At 46.2% G+C, this 21912-nt stretch overlaps 1 protein-coding gene across 1 annotated transcript; it reads left to right on the top strand.

Moving 5' to 3' along the window:
• Positions 1-2552: 2552 nt before the first annotated feature.
• REELD1 (reeler domain containing 1) lies at positions 2553-20250 on the top strand. Its single transcript, XM_043902558.1, has 7 exons — positions 2553-4696; positions 6682-6935; positions 9285-9507; positions 12376-12539; positions 16089-16422; positions 17834-17897; positions 18708-20250. Exons 1-7 carry the CDS (start codon positions 4632-4634, stop codon positions 19257-19259), a joined length of 1656 nt encoding a protein of 551 aa, XP_043758493.1. The 5' UTR covers positions 2553-4631; the 3' UTR covers positions 19260-20250.
• The last annotated feature ends 1662 nt before the right edge of the window (positions 20251-21912 follow it).

The raw sequence follows: 21912 nt of genomic DNA on the forward strand, positions 1-21912 counted from the left end.
ACTTTTTTTTTTCTGGCAAGTAGTAAGGATTCAACTATTTGTTTTAAAGTCCTGTTTTTCTGCACTGTTCTTCAATGGGAGAATACAGGAAAGTATAATTGGGTAGGAAAAAAGCACCAAAGCGTTCTATTTTTCTAATGGATGAAAGTACATGGTGGCACAGAGAAGGAAGCAGATCAACAAGCCTGCTACGTGTACATAAATGTTTATCAATTTCCCCTTTTAAAGTTGAATTCAAAATTAAATTTTATTTAATGTTATTAATTAAATAAAATTTAAAAATATTTAATTAATTCAAAATTAAAAATTAAAGTTGAATTCAAAGAAAATTCTGAAAATGTTCTCTTTCCTTTTGCTGATTGTCCCAGAACTCCAGAACTCTGTAGATTTTAAAATAAATTTTTTGTCTCTGCGGTATTACAATGCTCACTACAATAACAATTTTAGTATAGCCAATGTCTACCTACAAACACCAGTCAATGTCAACTGAAATTTGTGACCAAGGCATAAAAAAGGGACGAAAGTTGTTAGTAAGTTACCAAAGGCACATTCTCCATATCTCCCTTTCAGAGACCTCTAAAAATGAAGAAAATGTCCCGGGACAGACTGGGCTGGTGAACTCGGCTGGTCCTTCCTCTCTGAGGATTCTGTGGAGGTTGAGAAACACTCTTCCAAGGCTGCTCTAGAACCTGGAGGATGCAGGTGATGTGGCTGCGGTCACCATCTCGTGGCGGACTTGGTCCACGTCGTCCTAAGATGATTGTCGTCCTAAGTAGCCCATTCTATGCCTTCATGGCTAAAATAAAACTAAACATATGTATAATTTTCTAGTTGGAAGAAATCTGAGGGACCATTTAATTCAAGGCTTTTATTTTATACCAGCCGCAACCCAGAGAAATGAAGTGGATCACCAAAGGATATAGAGCTGTTGATTTAAAACCATAAAACCCACATGAAAGAGACTTTTCCTGTGTGTAGCATTAATGTGACTGTTCTGGTTGGAGAGTCAGGGGATGTCAGTGTAACTGTTTAGTCACTTAATGTATCAAGTCCAGCCAAATTGCTAGTGTGAAATGACTCCAGTAGATTTAAGCAAAAAGCAATGTTTTCTCTGTTTCCTTGTGCACCCAGAACAAAATGGGGATTAGAATGCCCACGGAGCCTGGGATGCTAGATGCCCTCTTTCTCACCTCCACTTTGGTTCTTATTTCCTCGCTTCACACCCTCTCAAGCACCCGCTGGCCCAGGGCCACCTGGTGCGAAATCTCCCCTCTCTGTGAACCAGCTCCCTCCTCTCTGCAGCTCAGCCCATTTTCTCCTTCCCCAAACAGGCTTTGAGCCGTTCCTTTGGGTTCAACCCCACTTACTCTCTATCACCTTGTTGAAATCTTGCAAGAGGACTTGCCTGGTAATCTAGTGGATAAGACTGAGCTCCCAATGCAGCAGCCTGGGTTCGATCCCTGATTGGGGAACGAAGACCCCTCACATTGCAACTAGTCCGCGTGACACACCTACTGAGCCCGGAGGCCAGGCCGCAACTAAAGAAGCCTGCGGTGAAGAGCCTCCATTCCGCCGTGAAGACTCGGTGCAACCCCTGAGAAAGGAACCTTACAAGAACGTGGCGATACGGGTACAAGAATGATGTGCGTGATAAGTTGCTTCCATCGAGTCTGACTCGTTGTGACCCTATGGACTGTAGCCCACCAGGCTCCTCTCTCCAGGCAAGAATACTGGAGTGGGTTGCCATTCCCTCCTCCAGGGAATCTTCCCAACCCAGGGATTGAACCCGCGTCTCCTGCAGCTCCTGCACTGCAGGCAGATTCTTCACCGCTGGGCCACCTGGAAAGCCCTGATATTTAAATGAGCCCTGATATTTAAATGAGCCCTGATATTTCAAGTCCTCATATTTAAATGAGGCTACACAGGCAGTGGGTGCAGAGCTGTGGGGAGAAACCACTTCTATCACTGCTGGGAAGCTCTGGGACCTTTAGCAAGTTAGACACACGAGCTCAGTTTCCCAAGATAAAATGCGATAACAGTGGTGCTGCTGGGGGCGTCAGTACTCATTCGCTGACCGTCCAGAGAGGCCCGGGGAGCGCCGTCAGCTCAGCAGGGGCTGTGGGTGTGGCAGGCGAGGAAGATCGCGCCTCCTGGTTTCCAACAACAGGATCAGCCTGGGTGAGGACTACTTGTAGCCACCTTGTGCTCTTCAGCTGTTTGCCACCCCTTCTGTAACCGGGGTGGAGGAGGCAATGGCAGCCCACTCCAGTGCTCTTGCCTGGAGAATCCCAGGGACGGGGGAGCCTGGTGGGCTGCCGTCTATGGGGTCGCACAGAGTCGGACACGACTGAAGCGACTTGGCCGCAGCAGCAGCAGCAGCTCTAACGGGGGAGTGGTCTCTTGAGAATCATACATCAGGGGTGTTTTCATTATGGGGCCAAAGCAGAAGTGTTGGCACATGAGCCCTCTCTCTGTGGTGGGTAGATTATGCCAGGTGACCCGAGCAGGTGCAGGGGTGGGAGGCTGTGGCGGGGAGAGGGGAGAGCCGGTTGTCCCCAAGACTAGGAAGGGAGCAGAGAGGGCTGGGGAAGAGAGCGGCTACCCGCTCTCTTTCCCAGCATCAGACATCTGTGCCCCACTCGTGTGGGACCTGGTGAAGCCGGGAGAACTTCAAAGGGCAAAAGCCACACAGTGTGTTGGGCGAGGTCCAGGCCCAGCCTGGCTGGAGACATGAGTCTTTCTCTGCACCACAGCATCCGAGCCACAGCATTCAGGTGACCTTGTGAGCTCGGAAAACCAGGATAATGAAGGCGACGGGAGACCCTCACCCTAGTTTTCTGGGCCCCCCAGATTCTGTTCTGACTTAACAGAAGACTGAGATTTTCTCCTTCCTGGTGGGACAGAGGCTCGGAGGAGCCAGATTCGACGAGTGTGGTTTCCCCAGCACGGGGAACACTGTAGTCCTGGCTGAGGAAGCCAGCCTCCCCTGCTGTCCGCAGAGAGGAGGGTCTCACTTAGACTTGCTGAGGCCACCTGAGCAACTTGGACCCCAAACCGACATGATGGGGCTGGACCTGCAGTCTCTGAATTGATGCTTTGCCCACTGAGTCGTTGGTTTCATTCGGACTGTCTGGAGTGGAGATGAGGCCTAATGGTCCACCTGCTACTCTCTCCGGAGCCCCCGCCCCATGTTGCCCTGCACTGTCCAGGCTCCGAGTCTCCCTAGGACATCCTGCACTAATTTTTTTAATTAAAATTTTTATTGAAGTATAATTTATATATTGCAGTATAGTTGCAATATGGTGCAGCCCTTTGGAGTCACTTCTCCCCACAACCCCAGCCTCTGGCAACAACTGACCTATTCCTCTTCTATAATCTTGCCTTTTTCAAAATGTTATATAAATAGAATCATACACTCTGCAGCCTTGTGAGTCTCCTCCATTTTGCTGTATCTATTGCTCTGGATTTGTGTCTGAACTCTTTGTTTGTGCCTATAAATGTGTGGAGATGTGAATTTGATCCCTGTGTTGGAAAGGACCCTTGGAGGAGGACATGGCAACCCACTTCAGCATTCTTGCCTGGAGAATCCCCAAGGACAGAGGAGCCTGGTGGGCTACAGTTCATGGGGTCACAAAGAGTTGGACGACTGAGTGAGTGTGTGCATACACACAAGTGCAAAGTGCTTAACACAAAGGAGGCGTTCACATACCCATGTTCATGACACTCGTAGTGAGTCCATAGTCCTTTCAGGAGCCTGACTCTATTAACAAACTTCCAGGTGGGCTGGGTCCTCCCAGAGGCTTGGTGGTGATTTTTCAACCAGAATTTCCCTAACTCGCCTGGTCACAAGAGTCTCCTGTCTCCTGGGTGTGTAATAAAAATACGGGTTTCCAGAACTCCCTCTGGTACAGTCTGATTTCACAGGTCTGGAAAGAAACCTGGGGAATCTGTATCAGTGCTTCTCAAACTCTGCTCATGTCAGAACTACCTCAACCATAGATGACTCAGTCCCACCCCAGAGCTGCTTTTCCAGTGGGTCTGGAGTGAGGTCCAGGAACCTACACTTGCAGCAGGCACCCAGGTGATGGTGATGTCGTGCTCTGGGAACTCCACATTGAGAACCAGTGATCCATGGCTCTGCACTATTATCAAGGGTCTTGGGTGATTCTTGTTGCATGCGCACATGAATCCCAGCTTCAGTGCAATTGATGGGAAGGGAATATGCTATGTGGGACTTCTTGGTCCCAAACATTGCACTCTGGCCACGGCCTCAACCCCATTTCACCCAGGACACCTTCTTCAGCCTATGTTGACTCAGAAGCAGAGATCTCTGAGGTTTGTTTGATTGGATCATTCTCCCCTAGGCAAGGGGCTCCTGCTGAGGATTCCAAAGGAAGTTGTGTGCAAAACCAGTCCCAGTTCTTTCCAGATCTCCACACAGGCTTGAGCAATGTTGACGTGGAAACTGTACCTGAGGACGTGTATGTGACCTTAGGGGAAAACCAATGCGATTAAGGCTGGATTTGGACTCCAAGGGACAGTTCCTGGGGACGCTGAGGATTAGCAGTAACAGCTGTTGTCCTGCCCATTCAAGGAGAAACTGAAAGGAGAAGAATGAACTTGTTTAAAGGATGTGTCTGTGCAGCTCTAGGAGGGGAAACTGTTCCGTCAAGCCTCAGGAAAAATGTGTTCCTAGGTAAGTGGCTATTTTTCTGGTTCAGATAGACAAGGTGCTGATGGGGAAGACATTTTAAGATCAAAGGAGGAGAAGGATGAAATATATGGTTTTGGGCCTGATCTGTGGGACCTGGTACTCACCCTGCCTCCTCCATAGACATCTGTGTTTGGTCTGCCTCTGTCGGGAGGAGACCGCCTTCTACCAGCAAGAGAGTCTCTGAGGGTGTGGTCTGTGTAAAGGCTTGCTGTCCTTCAGAAGGGCCCTTAGTCCCCTCAGCTGAGAATATACTTTTTATAGCTCCTTGTTCATCATCTTCTGGAAATGTCTGGAAATCTGTAGGAGCAGCCCTTGGTAGTGCAGGGATTTTGACCCTTACTTTCTTATGGAGAACAAACCTACCAGAGAAAGGCATTGTCTTAAGGACTCAGGACAGTTCTAAGAAAGTCACCTTCTATATAGACGATAACCTGCACCCCCTGTGTCTGGTCAGTGTAAAGGATGGTGACATTGATGGTTTCAAGAAAGGATGGTAGTAGATGACACTTGATGATTTGGTTGTTTGGATTACCTCCTTAGTCTACTGATTTCATAGCTAATTCCACTAAATGTTTATATTTTATTTTTACCTTTTAAAGCCAGCCTATTAAAGAGAAGAGCTGTTGTTGCTTCACATTGTTCCTTAGATCACAGTATTAAAAGAACTTTTATGTGCATAGAACTATAAAAACAAGCAGCTATTTTTAAAAAAATGCCTGCTAGCCCCAAATCTTTATTCAGAGAGCTTTTCATCTGTGTTACTTGCTATTTCTCACTTTCTTTTCTTTTTTTTTTTTTTTTTCTCACTTTATTTTCATCTGTGAACTTCTTTGACAGTCAGCTTTTAATTCTTTCTATTGATGGGCATTCATGGTATAAACAGAAATATTTACTCTATAAGTGTTATTTTTACCCAGATATTTTATTCTACTCCTGAGCCAGTGTGTGTGTGTGTGTGTGTGTGTGTTTGTATGTGTGTGTTTTCTCACTATACTTAGCAAGGCATAAAATGGATGGGCTTGGGTATAACTTTTTTTGCTCCTCTTCTCTGTGAAAGAGTAGTGAAATATCTAAAACTTGTCAATAGGAGAAAAGACAGGAGCTAGCAAAGCATTGCAAATTCAACAATCTCCCTAAATAATTGATAGTTGGCAGAAGATTTGTAGCATTTAACTCTGTAATTTGCAATTAGAAAGATAAGATGCTAAACCAAGCCACCATATGCCAGGCTGCCTGCCCATATTGGAACATTGGGTGTCTCACTTCAGCTATAATATATTACAGCTCACATTGTCCTTGGATATCAGGCAGTTTGTAAGGAGTTCACGTTAGGATTCAAACATTTTCTGGTCTTATTTCTTTGATGTAATTAGCATAGCCTCTCTTTAAAAAGAGGCATTCTTACAAAAAAATTACAAGAAGAGAGTTTAAAAAAGAGGGTTTAGAAATGAAGCACTTCCTATAGTCTGGCACATCTTTTTTTCTTTTTTCTTGCAGTTTCCTTTTTTCACATTTAAACTTTAATTTAGTTGATTTTTTTTTTAGTTAACAAGTTGCTCTAACTATATTTATTGGTCATTTCCACATTGATTTTTTTAAACGCTATTTTAAAGAGCTATTCTTTTTTTTAAAAAATGAAGTATAATTGATTTACAGTGTTGTGTTAGTTTTGGGTATACAGCGGAGTGATTCAGATTTATCGACATATATATATGATATATGTATTCTCATTCAGATTATTTTCCCTTTTAGGTTATTACAAAATGTTGAGTACAATTCCCTGTGCTATTGCAGTAGGTCCTTCTTGGTCATCTATTTTCTGTATAGTAATGTGGCACATCTTTTTTTGATCTTGAGCACTTGCAATCTGGGAATGGGGCACCAAAGGTATTTCAGGGGATAAAGGCAGTGTGGGATTCAGTCAGGTCAGGCACCTTCAGAAAGACATCACCTGCTTTTCCTAATAGCACCCGGATTGAAGCTGCTGTTCCGCGGGACGCAGGAGAGGGCAGGATGGGGGTGCCCGCCGCCCTCACGGGCTGGGCCTGTGCCGCCCTCTGCCTGGTGCCCAGCTCCTCCGCCTTCTCCCACGGGGCTGGCGCGGTGGCCTGTGCGGACATGCGGCCCAAGCACATCCCAGCCCGGACTCAGAGCCCTGGGACCCACCACATCACCGTCCTCACCGGCAGCCCTTCCTACTCACCGGGTGCCACGGTCTCAGGTATGTATGGGAGAGGCTTCGAGACATCCCCTGACTCCCACCAGGAGCCCCCAGGCCCAGGGACAAATTCCAGGTTGTGTTTGTCCCAGGGAAGAGTTTCCCGGGCTATAGTTTGGTTTAATCCTAAGAAGAAATTATGTACCCAAGAAAGCATGAAATATTTATTGTCTTTTTGTTGTTGTTGTTGTTTATTTTTTTTACTGAAGTATGGTTGATTTACAACGTGATATTAATTTATGCTGTACAGTAAGTGACTCAGTTCTATGAGAATGCACATTCACTTTAACATTCTTTTCCATTATGGTTTATCTCAGGCTAGTGAATACAGTCCCCTGTGCTATACAGTAGGACCTTGTTGTTTATCCATTCTGTGTGTGATAGTCTGCATCTGCTAACCCCACACTCCCAGCCCAGCCCTCCCCTACCCGCCCCCGCTTGGCAACCACAAGTCTGATCTCTATGTCTGTGAGTCTGTGAGTTTCCTCTGTGCCCTCTTTTAGATTTTGCATATAAGTGATATCATATGGTATTTGTCTTTCTCTTTCTGACTTACTGCAGGAGAAGGGATAGGCTACACACTCTGATATTTTTGGGCTTCCCTTGTGGCTCAGCTGATAAAGAATCTGCCTGCAATGTGGGAGACCTGGGTTTGATCCCTGGGTTGGGGAGATCCCCTGGAGAAGGGAAAGGCTACCCACTCCAGTATTCTGGCCTAGAGAATTCCATGGACTGTATAGATCATGGGGTCGCCAAGAATCGGACAAGACTGAGCAACTTTCACTTTCACTTTTCACTTTCACTTATTCAGTATGATGGTCTCTAGTTGCAGCCATAAATCATGATATATTTGCATCATTAAAATCATATAACTAATCTTATATTGATATTAATCTTTATAGTAGAAGAGGGTACAAATGGCCTTATAAAATTTTTTTGTCTTTATTGTAAGATATAAATATAGTTACCCTGAACAAATGCCCCATATCAAATATGTGTGAGAAATAGACTTTTTTCCTCCTTATTTAAAACTAAAGTTATTTGAGGGGTGAAAAGGGCATTTCCTGCTATTTTAGTTCAGATGCCTAGAAAAGCAGAGTGAGAACTTGTGTGCAGGTGGTTTATTTGGGAAATGACCCAAGAAGCATTGATGAAAAAGGGAATGGGGTGATAGGGAAGAAAGAAACACTAATACGGGGTGTGAAATAGAGTGGGTTGCTGCTGTGGGCAACACCCTGGGATCCAACTCCAGTGATGGCCCTTTGAGAAACCACAAGATACACAGTTCTGAATCATCCCTCAGGAGAATGGAGGAGGCGTAGTCGGTGATTGAGGGTCGTCCCCCAGGGGTACCCTTTCCACCATCCACCCCAGCCCCTCCCAACGCACAGACACACACTTCAGAGTCACCCCTGCCTACCTTGGGCCAAGCTCCCAAGGAACCAGCTGGAAGAAAGCAGCAAAGAAAGTCACTGCTGTTGAAGCTGGTAGCTCAGTGTAGACAGGACACTATTTTGCTACAGGGAACTCAAGCTCCGTGCTGTTGGCTCCGCTCTCTTCTGATGGATGCTGCCTCTTTAGATGGGAATTAGAGGTGATAAATGGAAATAAAATTGATTCTCTCTCTATGGTTTTATCCAATCACATTGTTCTATTGTTGGTGTGGGGATTAAAAAAAACACATAAAATATTATCAAGGCCCTCCCTCAAAGAGTTGCATGGTTTACAGTCCTAGCGCTTCTGAATGAGTGTCCTGGTCTTTCTGTTGTGCTATCAATACTGGTTATACTTACACATTTTGAAATTTGTTAATAAGATAGATATAAAGTCGTGTCTCATTTATAGTTGTTTTAACCATTGTGATTGAGCCTGTTTTATTTTCTGTCTCTGGTGGTAATTTTCGGTTTGGTCATCTTTTTGTTAATTCACTATAACTCTTTGTATATTTGCCTGTTGTATCTTGCAGACATCTTTCTCAGTTTATCCCTTGTGTTCTGATTTCTTCTATGTTGAGAATTTTAAGAAATCATTTTTTTCCCATTATGGGTACTGAGGTTTGCTTAGAGAGACACTCCTAACTCCAATATTAAAAACAAAACCAAAAACAAAACAGCAAAAAGCCAAACCAGTGTTTCTAGTTCTTTTGTATTTCATTTTTACACGCCTTTGTTCCAAACAGAATTTATTTGGGGTGTGAAATAGCACTTCAACCTTTTTCTCCCCCCTAATGAATTGTTTACTTTCTGGGGACTGGACTGGTCCTAAGCTTTTTATTTTGAAAAATACTCATATAAAGTCACCCAGTGCTGTTCCTTCCAGGATGTTGACCTTGATGGACGTTTTCTGTTGCAGTGGCCGTGAGGAGCAGTCGTGATTTCATGGGCTTTCTACTCCAGGCCCGACGAGTGTCTGATCATCAGATAGCTGGCACTTTCGTCTTCATTCCTCCTCATTCCAAACTGATAGCTTGCTTTGAAGAGGCTGACACAGTCACCCACGCAGACAAGTCCCGGAAGAGAAACCTGGCGTTCGAGTGGCGGGCCCCTGCCCAGCCCGTGGGGAGCATCAGGTTCTTGTAAGAGAGTTAAGTTCTGGGTCCACTATGAAGGGAGGGGACTTCTCCACACACTTCCTTGGTTCCCACCCCCACCTTATAATAAGGACAGGGTCACTGGGACTGCCCTTCCTGGAGAGTCTAGATAGGTGATGAGTTTTTTTTTAAATTGCCCTCAACTCCATTCTGTGTGATTATCCATGGTCTAGGAGGGTGTGATGTCCCTAGTCCCTGGGCGCAGATGCACCTTGGCCAGTCTCTCCAGAAAATTCTCAGTAGGGGACAAAAGAGCTGCAGGTGGCAGAGTCCAGAGAGAGCCCAGAGACAGAAGCAGGCAGACAGGGGATACTTGCTGGGCCCGGGGAGAACTGCTGACAGCTCTGTGCCTCAGCTTCTTGTCCATCACGTGGGTGTGATCATAACGCCCGCCTCGTGGGGTTGTCTAAGGTCGAAGAGCCAGTGTGTGCCAAGTGCGTGAACCAGTTCCTGGCAACCATCAGCTTTATACAAACAGCATCATTCCTCAAAGTGAGATACTGGCGTTGTCCTTCTTTTCAAACATTCACATGTACCAAGAAAGTGAATTGTTTTTATTTGGTTTGGTTTTTAGGAGAGGGTTTGTGGCTCCGTGGTAAAGAATCGCTGCCAATACAGGAGACACAGGTTCGATCCTTGGGTTGGGAAGATTCCTTGGAGGAGGAAGTGGTGACCCACTCCAGTATTATTGCCAAGAAGATCCCTTGGACAGAGGAGCCTGATGGGCTGCAGTCCGTGGGGTCACAAAGGGTCGGACACGACAGAGCCCACACAGGTGGTGGTGGTCGTCGTCCTCCTTAGTTTCCTTCTCCGCACCCTCGTGTACAGAAGAGGAGGATGTGCCGGAGGGTGGGGGCATCCAGACCCCGGGCTTCCCCTGCAGGCTGTCCCCTCGGTACTAGGGAATGTGAGCGATGAGGTATGTGGCCCCCACCCATAAGGGTCCCTTTTCCATCGCTTCCTGGTGCCCTAACACAGCGAGCAGGACCCGTGCCCTGATGGCTGATGATCTGGAAAGGCCAGAACCCACCTGACTTTTGGTGTAACTCGCCCCTGCCAGGACTTTGGTTCCAGTGCAAGGTGGTGTATGAAACCCTTGGGTCTGTACAATTACTTTTATTTCTCAAAGCCCTTCCATTTCTAGTTTTTAAAATGTTTTTGCTTTTCATGTACTACTTATTTTTTTTTAATTAATTTTTATTGGAGTGTAGTTGCTTTACAATGTTGTGTTATTTTCTGCTGTATAGCAAACGGAATCAGCTATATGCATACATATATCCCCTCTTTTTTGGATTTTCTCCCCATTTAGGTGACCACAGAGCATGGAGTAGAGTTCCCTGAGCTATGCAGTAGGTTCTCATTAGTTATCTATTTTATACACAGTATAAATAGTGTATACGGGTCAATCCCCATCTTCCTCTATTTTTAGACTTACCATAGTAGCTTCTCTGTGCAACAGTGGAAGTAGATCAGAAGCCATGATCTCCATTGACAGGAAAAGGAGCTGCATCACTTATCAGATGCATCTCTGGGTCCCCCACATGATGTCACCCCAGGATCCTTCCCCACCCTAACATCAACGTGTTGATGACACTTTTACCTGCCCACTCTCTGGGTGACTTCAGCTAAATTCATCTTATTTGTATAACTGTCTTCTGAATACTTACAGTGAGAAAAGTGGTACTTGCCCGTAATCCCTGCTTTGGTGAAATTAGGGGAAAGGATGAATAAGATCAAGTCGGTACAGATGATTTTTACTGAAGGGAGGCACTATGTATTCAAAATATTATTTAGACTATGAATGATTTACCTCTCATTTTCAATAGCATTTACAACTCCAATAGGATCATACCATTGTACAACAGAATTATAAAATTTTCAATGAATAGTGTAATTCAATTCACAACACACCAATAATGGGGAATGAGCACAGTTGAAGATGAAACCTCTGGAGTGGACAGCTCTCAGTCAGCTCGGTTTAGTCACTCAATCGTGTCCAGCTCTTTGTAACCCCATGGACTGCACCATGCCAGGCTTCCCTGTCCATCATCAACTCCCAGAGCTTACTCAAACTCATGGCCACTGAGTTGGTGATGCCATCCAACCATCTCATTCTCTGTTGTCCCCTTCTCTTTCTGCCTTCAATCTTTCCCAGCATCAGGGTCTTTTCCAGAGAGTCAGTTCTTTGCATCAGGTGGCCAAAGTATTGGAGTTGCAGATTCAGGATCAGCCCTTCCAATGAATATTCAGGACTGATCTCCTTTAGGATGGACTGGTTGGATATCCTTGCAGGCCAAGGGACTCTCAAGAGTCTTCTCCAACACCACAGTTCAAAGCATCAATTCTTCAGCACTCAGCTTTGTTTATAGTCCAACTCTCACATCCATACATGACTACTGGAAAAACCATAGCTTTGACTAAATGGACCTTTGTTGGCAAAATAATGTCTCTGCTTTTTAATATGCTGTCTAGGTTTGTCATAGCTTTTCTTCCAGGGAGCAAGAGTCTTTTAATTTCAGTTCTAGACTGAAATTCTAGAAGTTCTAGAAGGGCAGTTCTAGAAGGTAGTTTTTAGTCAAAATGATTCTTAAAGATTATATTTATTCAAGAGAGTAATTGATTTGTACCTGTTGTCTCCTATTTTAATTATTGGCTGCTGTTGAGCTTTTGTTTCTAAAAAGAATGAAGTCGCCCAATGGAGTAACACGATCATGTCTCTCTAAGCTTTTCTATCCCTATAGACTTGTGTACTTCTTTAACTTTTCGTTTGTTCTCTCCTTTCTATTAGGATGGCCCCAGGTATGACTTAAGGAAGACCAAATCTTCCAATCACTCTGCTTTCTTTTTCTACAGTTTATCTGTAGTCCAGTCGTATTTCGTTTACTGGGTGAAGATCGAATCATCTGTCGTGTCTCAACAGACACACAGCAGAACCCATTCTGACAGCCACCTGGAGCCTGGCTTGCCGATGCCAGCCTCTCGGCAGAGGCTGGAGGACGTGGAAGGAACCATCCCAGGTACCGCTTCCCGCCGCACTCACCAGCCTGATGGGCAGCGTTCTTTTCACTGTGACTTACATTCACTTAAAAGTGACTCCTGCCAGTTTCCAGTTCCTGGGGCTCAAGCTATAGACAGCTGTCTTGGGAGTGTCAACAGTTCCTGGGGACATGATTGATCGCACAGCTGTGCGTGGGGGTTGCGGGGATTGCTTGCAAGTTCAGGGTTCTCTGCAATGAACACACTTTGTCCCACTCAACCTCACAGGTGAAGCTGGGCCCTGGAGTGCTGCATCTGAGCTGCAAAATAAAAAAATAGCCACCCGCCCCCAACCCCCTGACCTAATCAATTTCCACAATATTTCACCCATTTTTCCTGGGCCCCTGAGACTAAATGGGGAGCACCAGAAATAATCCTTTCTTTTTCTTTTTTAAATAAAAGCTCATCCAATTTTGATCATTACTTTCTGAGGTAGGTAGATGACTCTTTGCAGTTTGGGTTGGAGGACAGAATCAGGCTGTTGTAACGGCAATGAATTTTTTTCCAGGCTTATCATGTGACTTTAGATTCTATTGGCCCATGAACTTCTGAAAAAACAAATACAAATAGACAATAAAAAAATGTAATTAGCCTCCAATTAATAAAAATAAATGAAAAAAAAACCTAAGCAGCTAAAGAAACCTAAAGCAGCTGAAAATTCCTGATGAAATGAAACTTATTTTCGTTATTTATTTCTAGTTAAGTGCTCTGAACAGGTGCCTTCATAAAGGCATCCAATCACTTGTACAGAAGATCCAACCTTTAAACCATTTGATCCCATCTTCCTATATTCTTTCTTTTATTCTGGGCTAACATAATAAGGCCAGCACATGATTTGAATCCCTGACTTTCCTAGTCCAGCAGATCCAGGATCAGAGCCAACCCAGGGCCACCCACTGCCTATGACCAAAACATCTGTCTTCTCCCCACTGCCCTGCACTGCTCCTCCAACCTCTCCACCTAGATGCTCCCAAAAGCAGAGAAAAGCTCTCAGGGTCTGAGAGCGTGGCCTTAAGAAGACCCTGCAAACCCAACATGGGTTTGAAGTCTCCTGTATCAAGTTATCAATCATGCAAATGTTGCATTTGGATCCCAAGCATGGGTGGGGATCCCTGGCGGCTCAGATGGTTAAGAGCCTGCCTGCAATGCAGGAGACCTGGGTTCAATCCCTGGGTCAGGAAGATCCCCTGGAGAAGGGAATGGCAACCCACTCCAGTATTCTTGCCTGGAGAATGCCATGGAGAGAGGAGCTTGGCGGGTTATAGTTCATGGGGTCGCAGAGAGTCAGACATGACTGAGTGACTAACATGTTTGTTTGAAGATGAATAGGAGTGAAAGTGAGGCTTCTGGAAGATGGGTCCTGTTGATTCTGCAAAGTCTCTCTGATGGGTGACCCTGCTGGGCACCTTGTCCCCTGGGACTGGCAGTCTAAGCAGCTGCAGGTCAACATGTCATCAAGTTGCTCACACTCCTTCTCTCTGCTTCTGCCTGTTATCCAACCCATTCCTCTACACAAACCCCAGTGTTTCCCAAAGGAAAAACATGTGTATGTGTGTGTGTGGGTGTGTGTGTGTGTATGTGTACACGCACATGCATTGGGAGAGGTATCATCTAACAAAGTGGAGTGAATTGCTTTAACTATAAGACTTTAGTAGGTAAATGGGAATGATGAGTTTTCCCATGGGAAGATAGCATATTGTATTTCTCAAACTTATTTTCCAACAGAGCTTTGGGACTCTTTAGGGTCCTACCTGACCCCACTGGGCATGACCTACTTTTATGCCTCTATGTTTGCCTCCTGACATTTCCTTAAACAGAACTGCTTCTCGTGATGAACTGTTTACCTTCCAAGCAGCAGTTCTGATGTCTCCTTTGACCCTTTGTGAACCTTTCCCCCTTGCTTCTTGGTAGGCAAATGTAATTGCTTTCTTTAGCTCTGGTATTAAAGCTCTGACCAAGCTGTGATTCATAAGGTTGGGCAGGCAGGAGTCTGTCCTCCTAGGTTTTGAGTTCAGAAGCAACAGTTAGCAACCTGTATCACTTCTGCATCCCCAGCACCCACAACAAGGTCCAGCACGCAGTGGGTCTGCAGGAAGCATCTGAGTGCATTCAGAGTTCAGGCAGGAGTAAAAGTGTCTTGATTTTTGCTAAATTCTGTGTGTCTGTGTACGTTTTCTTTATTTTTCACTTCAGTCTCCCTATTTTTGAGTAATAAAGGCATGAGAACAAAGTGTCACAATTTTTTTTGTTATCATTGTTCAATTCAACCCAGTTAGAGCCCTGGCCAGAGAAACTTCTCCCAGCACTCTTTTTGTGAACAGCATCATGGTCACCCTGCTGACCATTGAGGTGAACGCGTAGTGCACTTTGCATCTGAACCAGGCCCTGGGCTTCACGCATCTACAGCAATGATTTCACTCCCCCCTCTCAGCAGTTCTACCCCATGTACCATTATTGGTCTCATTTTTCAAAAGAAGAAACTGACACTCTGGAGGACTTAGCCCTATTCAGGAATTGGCAGAGTAAAGAGCTGAATCCAGACAATGACTCCAAAACCTGTGCCTGGTCGTTTGCGGCCCCGTTTCTGATGCTCTGGGCCGTGTCCGCTCATCACAGGTGGGAGAGGAGACAGCGGAGGGCAGTGATCCCGCCTCTGTCCATAGCCGGGACTTGAGTCCCTGTCATGACGGGGGAAACTTTTAGCCTTAATCCCACGGCAAGAAAGACCTAGAGCTTTAAAAAGAAATCTGGTTTTTGTAGGATCCCACCTTTTTTCTTAGCAAGAAGCAGTTTGGGGCAGAAGTAAGAAAACAGAGTGGTCACAGTGGTTTCCCTTTCCTCTGCTTGCTGACTGTTAAGGATGCACAAGCCCAGGGACTGCCCTGGGGGTCCAGGGGCTGAGACTTCAGGCTCCCAGTGCTGGGGGTCTGGGTTTGATCCCCGATCAGGGAACTGGATCCCACATGCTGCAACTAAGGCTTTGAATGCTGCAACTAAGACCTGAAGCAGTCAAATAAATAAATAAATAAATTTTTTTAAAGGATGCACAAGCGCAGAAGGGCTAGGAGCTTACTCTTAAAAAAAAAAAAAAAAGAAAAACTGGGTGCTTAGTTAGGGGTTTCTATTTCTACTTGGTCAGGGGTTTCTATTACTGAGCAGATGATCCTTCTGTGAGTGCTAAGTCACTTCAGTTGTGTCCAACTCTTTGTTCCCCTGGACTGTAGCCCTCCAGGCTCCTCTGTCCATGGGATTCTCCAGGCAAGAATACTGGAGTGGGTTGCCATGTCTTTCTCCAGGGGACCTTCCTGACCCAGGGATCGAATCCCCATCTCTTACGTCTCCTGCACTGGCAGGCGGGTTCTTTTCCACTAATGCCACCTGGGAAGCTCCAGACGATCCTTAGTTGATGCTCTTGAGTGGTTCACACTTGATGGTCTGTCCTCAGGCACCTTGAAGACTCTGGCATTCAGCCCATGGTCCTAGCTGTGTGCTAATCGACACAAGGATGGTTTCTCCCTCTTTCTTCGCAGTGTCTCTGGGCCTCCACTTGGCTCCAAGTCTCCCCATCACTCTTCTTCAGCAGCACACAGATGTCTCTGCTGTGGCCGTAACTGGAGCTGCAGAAGAGGACAGCTTGGATCCTGTTCCTACCAGTGTTTGGGTGACAGGGTTCCTTGGGGCCGCAGAGACTCCATTCCAAGCATCTTCACACACAGCTACTGTAGTCAGCGATGGCCATCACCCCAGCAGGGACAGCAGCCCAACCCTGGAACCATCCCTGGATGTCCAGGATCTGGAGAGGCTTGTGGCCCTCAGGGACTTCTCCGCAGAGAGCTTTGCTTCCAGCTTCAGCACCGGCCACAGGTGATTGATCAGGGGTGGGCCATTCGGGACAGGTGGTGGGGTGAAGCCAAATACAAGGGTGCCAAGGAGATGTAACCTTCCTGCTATCAGATGGAAAAAGATCTCAACCGTATTTACTCTTAAGTGCATGAGAAGCACTCATTGTAGAAGGGCTGGGTAGGGAGATTATCTTGGGAAACGGTGCTGTTTTGGCTGAGGTCTCTGAGATGCTGCTATAAATAAAATATAAATGTAGGTTACATATTTAGATACATAAAATTATAAGTATATAATATATAAATATAAAGTATATAAATCAATAAAAGGATTCAGTGGGTCTTTGCTGCCATCCTCACTCACCTCCCTCTCCATTCCCTCTCCAGCCCCCAACTGCAAACTCCAGTGTTTCCAAGAAGTATACTATTATCAGTACACACAACAGTGATAGGAAGCATGGCTTTTTGATTATCATACTAAGTGAATTAAGTCAGACAGAGGAAGACAAACATCATATGATACTGCCTATATGTGGAATCTAAAAAAGTGATATAAACAAACTTATTTACAAAACAGAAACAAATTCCCAGACTTAGAAAATGAATTTATGGTTACCAGGGGTGGGGGGTGAGGAGAGGGACAGGTTGGGATTTGGGGACTGACATGTACACACTGCTGTATTTGAAAGAGATAACCAACAAGGCCCTATTGTATAGCACAGGGAACTCTACTCAATATTTGTAATAACCTAAATGGGAAGAGAATTTGAAAAGGAATGGAGAGCTGTATACTCTGATGCACGTGTGAGACCAACACAGCACTGTTGACAGACTGCGCTGTGCTGCGCCTAGCGGCTCAGTCGTGTCCAACTCTTTGGGACCCCACGGACTGCAGCCTGCCAGGCTCCTGGGGATTCTCCAGGCAAGACTACTGGAGTGGGTTGCCATGCCTTCTTCTGGGGGATCTTCCCAACCCAGAGATAGAACCCAGGTGTCCCACATTGCAGGCAGATTCTTTACTGTCTGAGCCACCAGGAATACTGGAGTGGGTAGCCTATCCCTTCTCCAGGGGATCTTCCCGACCCAGGAATTGAACCAGAGTCTCCTGCATTGCAGGCAGATTCTTTACCAGCTGAGCTACCAGGGAAGCCTGTTCATGGACTCTACTCCAATACAAAGTAAAAATTAAAATAAACAAGTAAGTAAATAAATTTCTAAAGGAAAAAACAAACAAACATGGAAGCAAAGTAGGTAGGCAGGAAGAGAGATAAAATAAGACTAGTCATGAATCAATAATTGTTGAACCTGCGTGGTACATATCTGGGGGTTCATTATATTATTCTACATTTTTATTCAGAAGATTTTTATAATAAAAGGTAAGGGAAAAACCCGAATACTTAGTGACTCCTTCTCAGCTTTTTTTCTCTTTCTTTTAGGACTCAGAATGATCCAAGCTTTGATTCACTGGAAACTTGTCTGCCCTCGGATAGGGATGAACAGGTAACAGCCACGTTGTACACAGGCAGTGAGTATGATATTTTTGATCCCAGAGTGGGAAGTTCCACGCTGGGTGATCATAGCTATTAGACTAGTAACCAAAATCAGTGAGAAGGAGGCCAGGGTGTGATATATACACAGCATTTTTTTTTCTCAATCAATGCTAGCCTTTCTATTATACACAGTGTCTCTGAAGTTATTGGCAATTGCAGAAACTGGTGGTTTTCATGATATGTTTTCCCAGTTAGCTTTGGTTAATAATTCCTCTCTCCTCTTCGCCCACCTTCATAACATTGGCCTCAAAATACCCTGTATGGTCCCAGAGGTTAGATCAATGGGCAGTATAAAATATACATGCTCAATGATTTACTATTCCTTTGAAGTCTTAAAAGGAACACAAAATAAAATGGTATAATATCCTTACTCAAATTTATTGGAACCTACAGCAAGATTCAATGGTCCCTTTTGCAGGGGTCTTAGCATAAAAAGACACACTCAGAGCTTTCAGCCGTTGGAGATGACAGTCACCCATATTGTCCTGGACCCTCTAATAGGACCCTATGTTTATTCTTGTAACTGGCCTCCACGCTGTGTCGGTGGGGTTTCCATTAGTCTCCTTGTCCTCATCAATAACAAGTGCATATTTATCTGCTTGGGTGTTTTCCTCTGAGCTCTTTTAAGAGCAGGCATGAGGCTGGGTTTTCAGCTGCTGCCTGGGGTTTTTTAAGGAACTTGGGATAGTTGCAAAGTTCAGTAGCTGCTTGTGGGGAAGACTAGCTCCTTTGATTTTTCTTTTTCCGGTTGTTTTTCTAGGACCAGATGAGGGCCTCTAATAGGACAGTGACGAGGCCTCCTTTGTACACTGTCCACCTCTCCCATCCTCGCCTCTGGTCCTCCAGGGCGCTCACTGGACATGGGGCCGGGGCAGCCCCCCCCACTCCTGCCCTCCACACCTCTGCCACCTCCAGGCCCACCACTGCCGATGGCCAGTCCCAGGCATTAGAGCCCTCTGCCAGCTTCCTGCCGTGGTCAAAGCACAAGGAGCGCAGAGTGGAGGAGGGCGATGGAGTGGCTGGGGTGGGAGACCCCGGGAAGACCAACCCAAAACCTGAGCTCGGGCAGGAGGGAGCCAGCGCCCCGTGGGGGATCCAGCTCGGGGCTGCGCAGCTGGGCGTCCTGCTCTGCCTCTCCGCCGTGCTGGGCATGGCCGTCGTTGTTGGCCTTCGTTACCTGCACCCCCAGTATTGCTGCAGGCGGATGGAAGTGTCCTTTCGTGAGCCTGCCGCGGATGCGGTTGCCACGGGTGACGGTGGTGAGATCGTGCGCGTCCGGAGAATTGGAGACAACAGTTTCGTTTTTGGTTGAAGGTGAATGCAACTGGATTGCTCCCTCTGTGAGTAGCAAGAAAACAGTCCTCTGAGAAAACCGTGGTCCCAGGCCTCTCTGGGCTCCCCTTGCACCCTGTAGAGAGTCTCAGCCAGAACGGAGCTACTGAGAGTAGTTGATGAGGACATGGATTCACTGCGCACCCCCCTCCACCTGTCAGGGGGCAGTTAGCGGAGGAAGCAGAGCAAGGACGGTTTTATCAACAGAGGGAATTCTTCCCCAGCTTTGCTGTCTTAACATCTGTAATTTAGCGGCACTTTTTTTCTTCTCGCAATTAGACGTTCTGTTTGAAGACTTAAACCCAACACAATGAATATTGTATAACCTGCTCATTAACTAGACTCCCGTGGCCGCCGAGCTTCCTCCATTGCCTTAAGGAACCTGCAGAAATAGAACTTCTGTCCCTCCTCAGCGTTGTCAGCCTCATCACCTCTAACTCTTTGAAAAAACGAGTAACGGTGGAGTTGTGTCTCCTTCAGCCCTCCCTTTGCCTCGCCAAGCCACCCCCAGAGAAGTCTTGTTTTTCCAAACTAGAGTTCAAAGTTGGCTCTGGTGTCGTCGACTGGGTGAGTGCAAAGGTATTTCGCCTCCTAGGAAACTCAGACATGTGGTAAATCTGCCATGGAAATTGGTCAAAGGCAAGGAAGATTTAAGAAAGTTTGATTGCCATGTTTGTGGGGCAATACACATGCAGCATGAGGCCTGAAACCGAAGAGAGGGGTAAGCAAACCTCCTCTTCAGGTGTAAATGGATCTGAGGTCTCCCATCCATTGCACTTGATGGGAGACTAGGTATCCCAAAAACTAGCAGACTTTTTGCCTTTGCCAAAGGTCAGGCTGAAAAATAAATGATAATACCAGCACAGTTTTAAGAGCCTTTATCTGTCTAAGAAAGCATGATGGACAGAGACCATTGTGACTTTATGAAGATCACTTTGATTTAGGGAGAGTTCCATAGATACCAAATGGGATCAAAACAACAGGTTCGAATATAACTCATGAATATGGTCACCTAATATACCACATGAGAATTAGCTGCCTTTTCAGAGGTAAACCTACTACAGAGTCAAGGTCCATTTTAATGTGGAAACAAAAGCACTATAAATTTGGAAATGGTATTTCCTGATTGAGTAGCTAAATTGTGTAGGTTGTGCCAAGAACTGTACATATATTTTCACATTTACCTCCTTCGATAACTTCATGAGGAAGAGGTTCAGTAATTTGCTAAAAAGAAAGAGACATTAGTGACATTGCAACTCAATAACGAAAACATTAAAAAAAATCAGGTGTGTAGGAAAGGGCTGCTTCTGTGTTTCCAGCCCTTAGCTCACTGGGCATCAGCTCCAAGACTCTCTCCTCCCGGATTCTGGTGTAGACACATCTGTCCCTTGGCTTCAGGCAAGTACCTCAACGGGGACCCAGAGACCTAGGAGCATGTGGGTGTGCTTAGTCGCTCAGTCATGTCTGACCCTTTGCGACCCCGTGGACTGTAGCCGGCCAGGCTTCTCTGTCCGTGGGATTCTCCAGGCCAGAACAGTAGGGTGGGTAGCCATTCCCTTCTCCAGAAGATCTTCCCAACCCAGAAACTGAACCCTTGTCTCCTGCCTTGCAGGCAGATTCTTTACTGTCGGAGTTACAGGGAAGAGGCCTAGATGATTGTGTTCACAAATGGAGGTATTCCAGAAGTGCTGTGGAGAGAAACACCTGTCCTGCACTCCCATGGGGACCACAGAAATCCATCCCACACACCCCACCCTCCCCAGAGATGCCCTCTCCCCAAGATTCAGACGAGACATCTCACTAGCGGGGAGCTCCCATCTGGCCACGTCACAGCAGAGCCAGGTGCATCACATACACACTGCCTTCCAGATCTTCCCTGTCCAAGAGGATATCATCCTGTGGAACCAGGCTGTTTTGCTTATCCCTTACTATGAAATGAACTACCCCTTTACTCAGTGCTTTGGAACAAGGCCTACCCCTGATGGTCTCACACGGTGCTGGGGTGGCCTGGGCTCAGCAGGACAGTTCTTCTGCTTGGCACGTGGTCCGATGGGCTGGAACGTCCCAGGCGACTCACTCACGGGGCTGGCGGTTCATGCTGGCTGCCACCTGGGCACTCACTGGGTCCCTTGATGAGTGTGGGAAGCAATTTGCTTCTCTGTTTTGTGGCTTCTGACTGCCTGGTGGCTGGGTTCCCAGAGGGAGTGTCCCAGGCTGACAAAACCAGAAGCTGGGCAGCTTGGAAGATTGTACGCTTGCCTTCTTCTGATGGTCACAGCAGGTCGCAGCGATTCACAGACTCCATTCTTCCAAGGGGAGGGCAATAGATTTTCACTTTTCAAAGGGAGAAGTGAAAAAGGAGTTGAAGATGTGTTTAATTCACTGCATCACCAGTTAGACTGCTGACCTGCCACAGGGGCTGGCGTAAGAGGACAGTCTGCTCATCTCCAGGAGATGCCGTGGGTCACCCTCCCTTCAAAGCCTCAGAGGGGCCAAGGGAAGTCTCCAGGTTTTAGGATTTGTTTTCTGGCTGTGCCTTGAAGTTTGCAGGATCTTAGTTTCCTGAGCAGGGACCAAACCCAGGCCCATGGCAGTGAAAGTGCAGAATCCTAACCACTGGATTGCCAGGAATT

The sequence above is a fragment of the Cervus elaphus genome, chromosome 5 (assembly GCF_910594005.1).
Source record: "Cervus elaphus chromosome 5, mCerEla1.1, whole genome shotgun sequence".
NCBI lineage: Eukaryota > Metazoa > Chordata > Mammalia > Artiodactyla > Cervidae > Cervus > Cervus elaphus.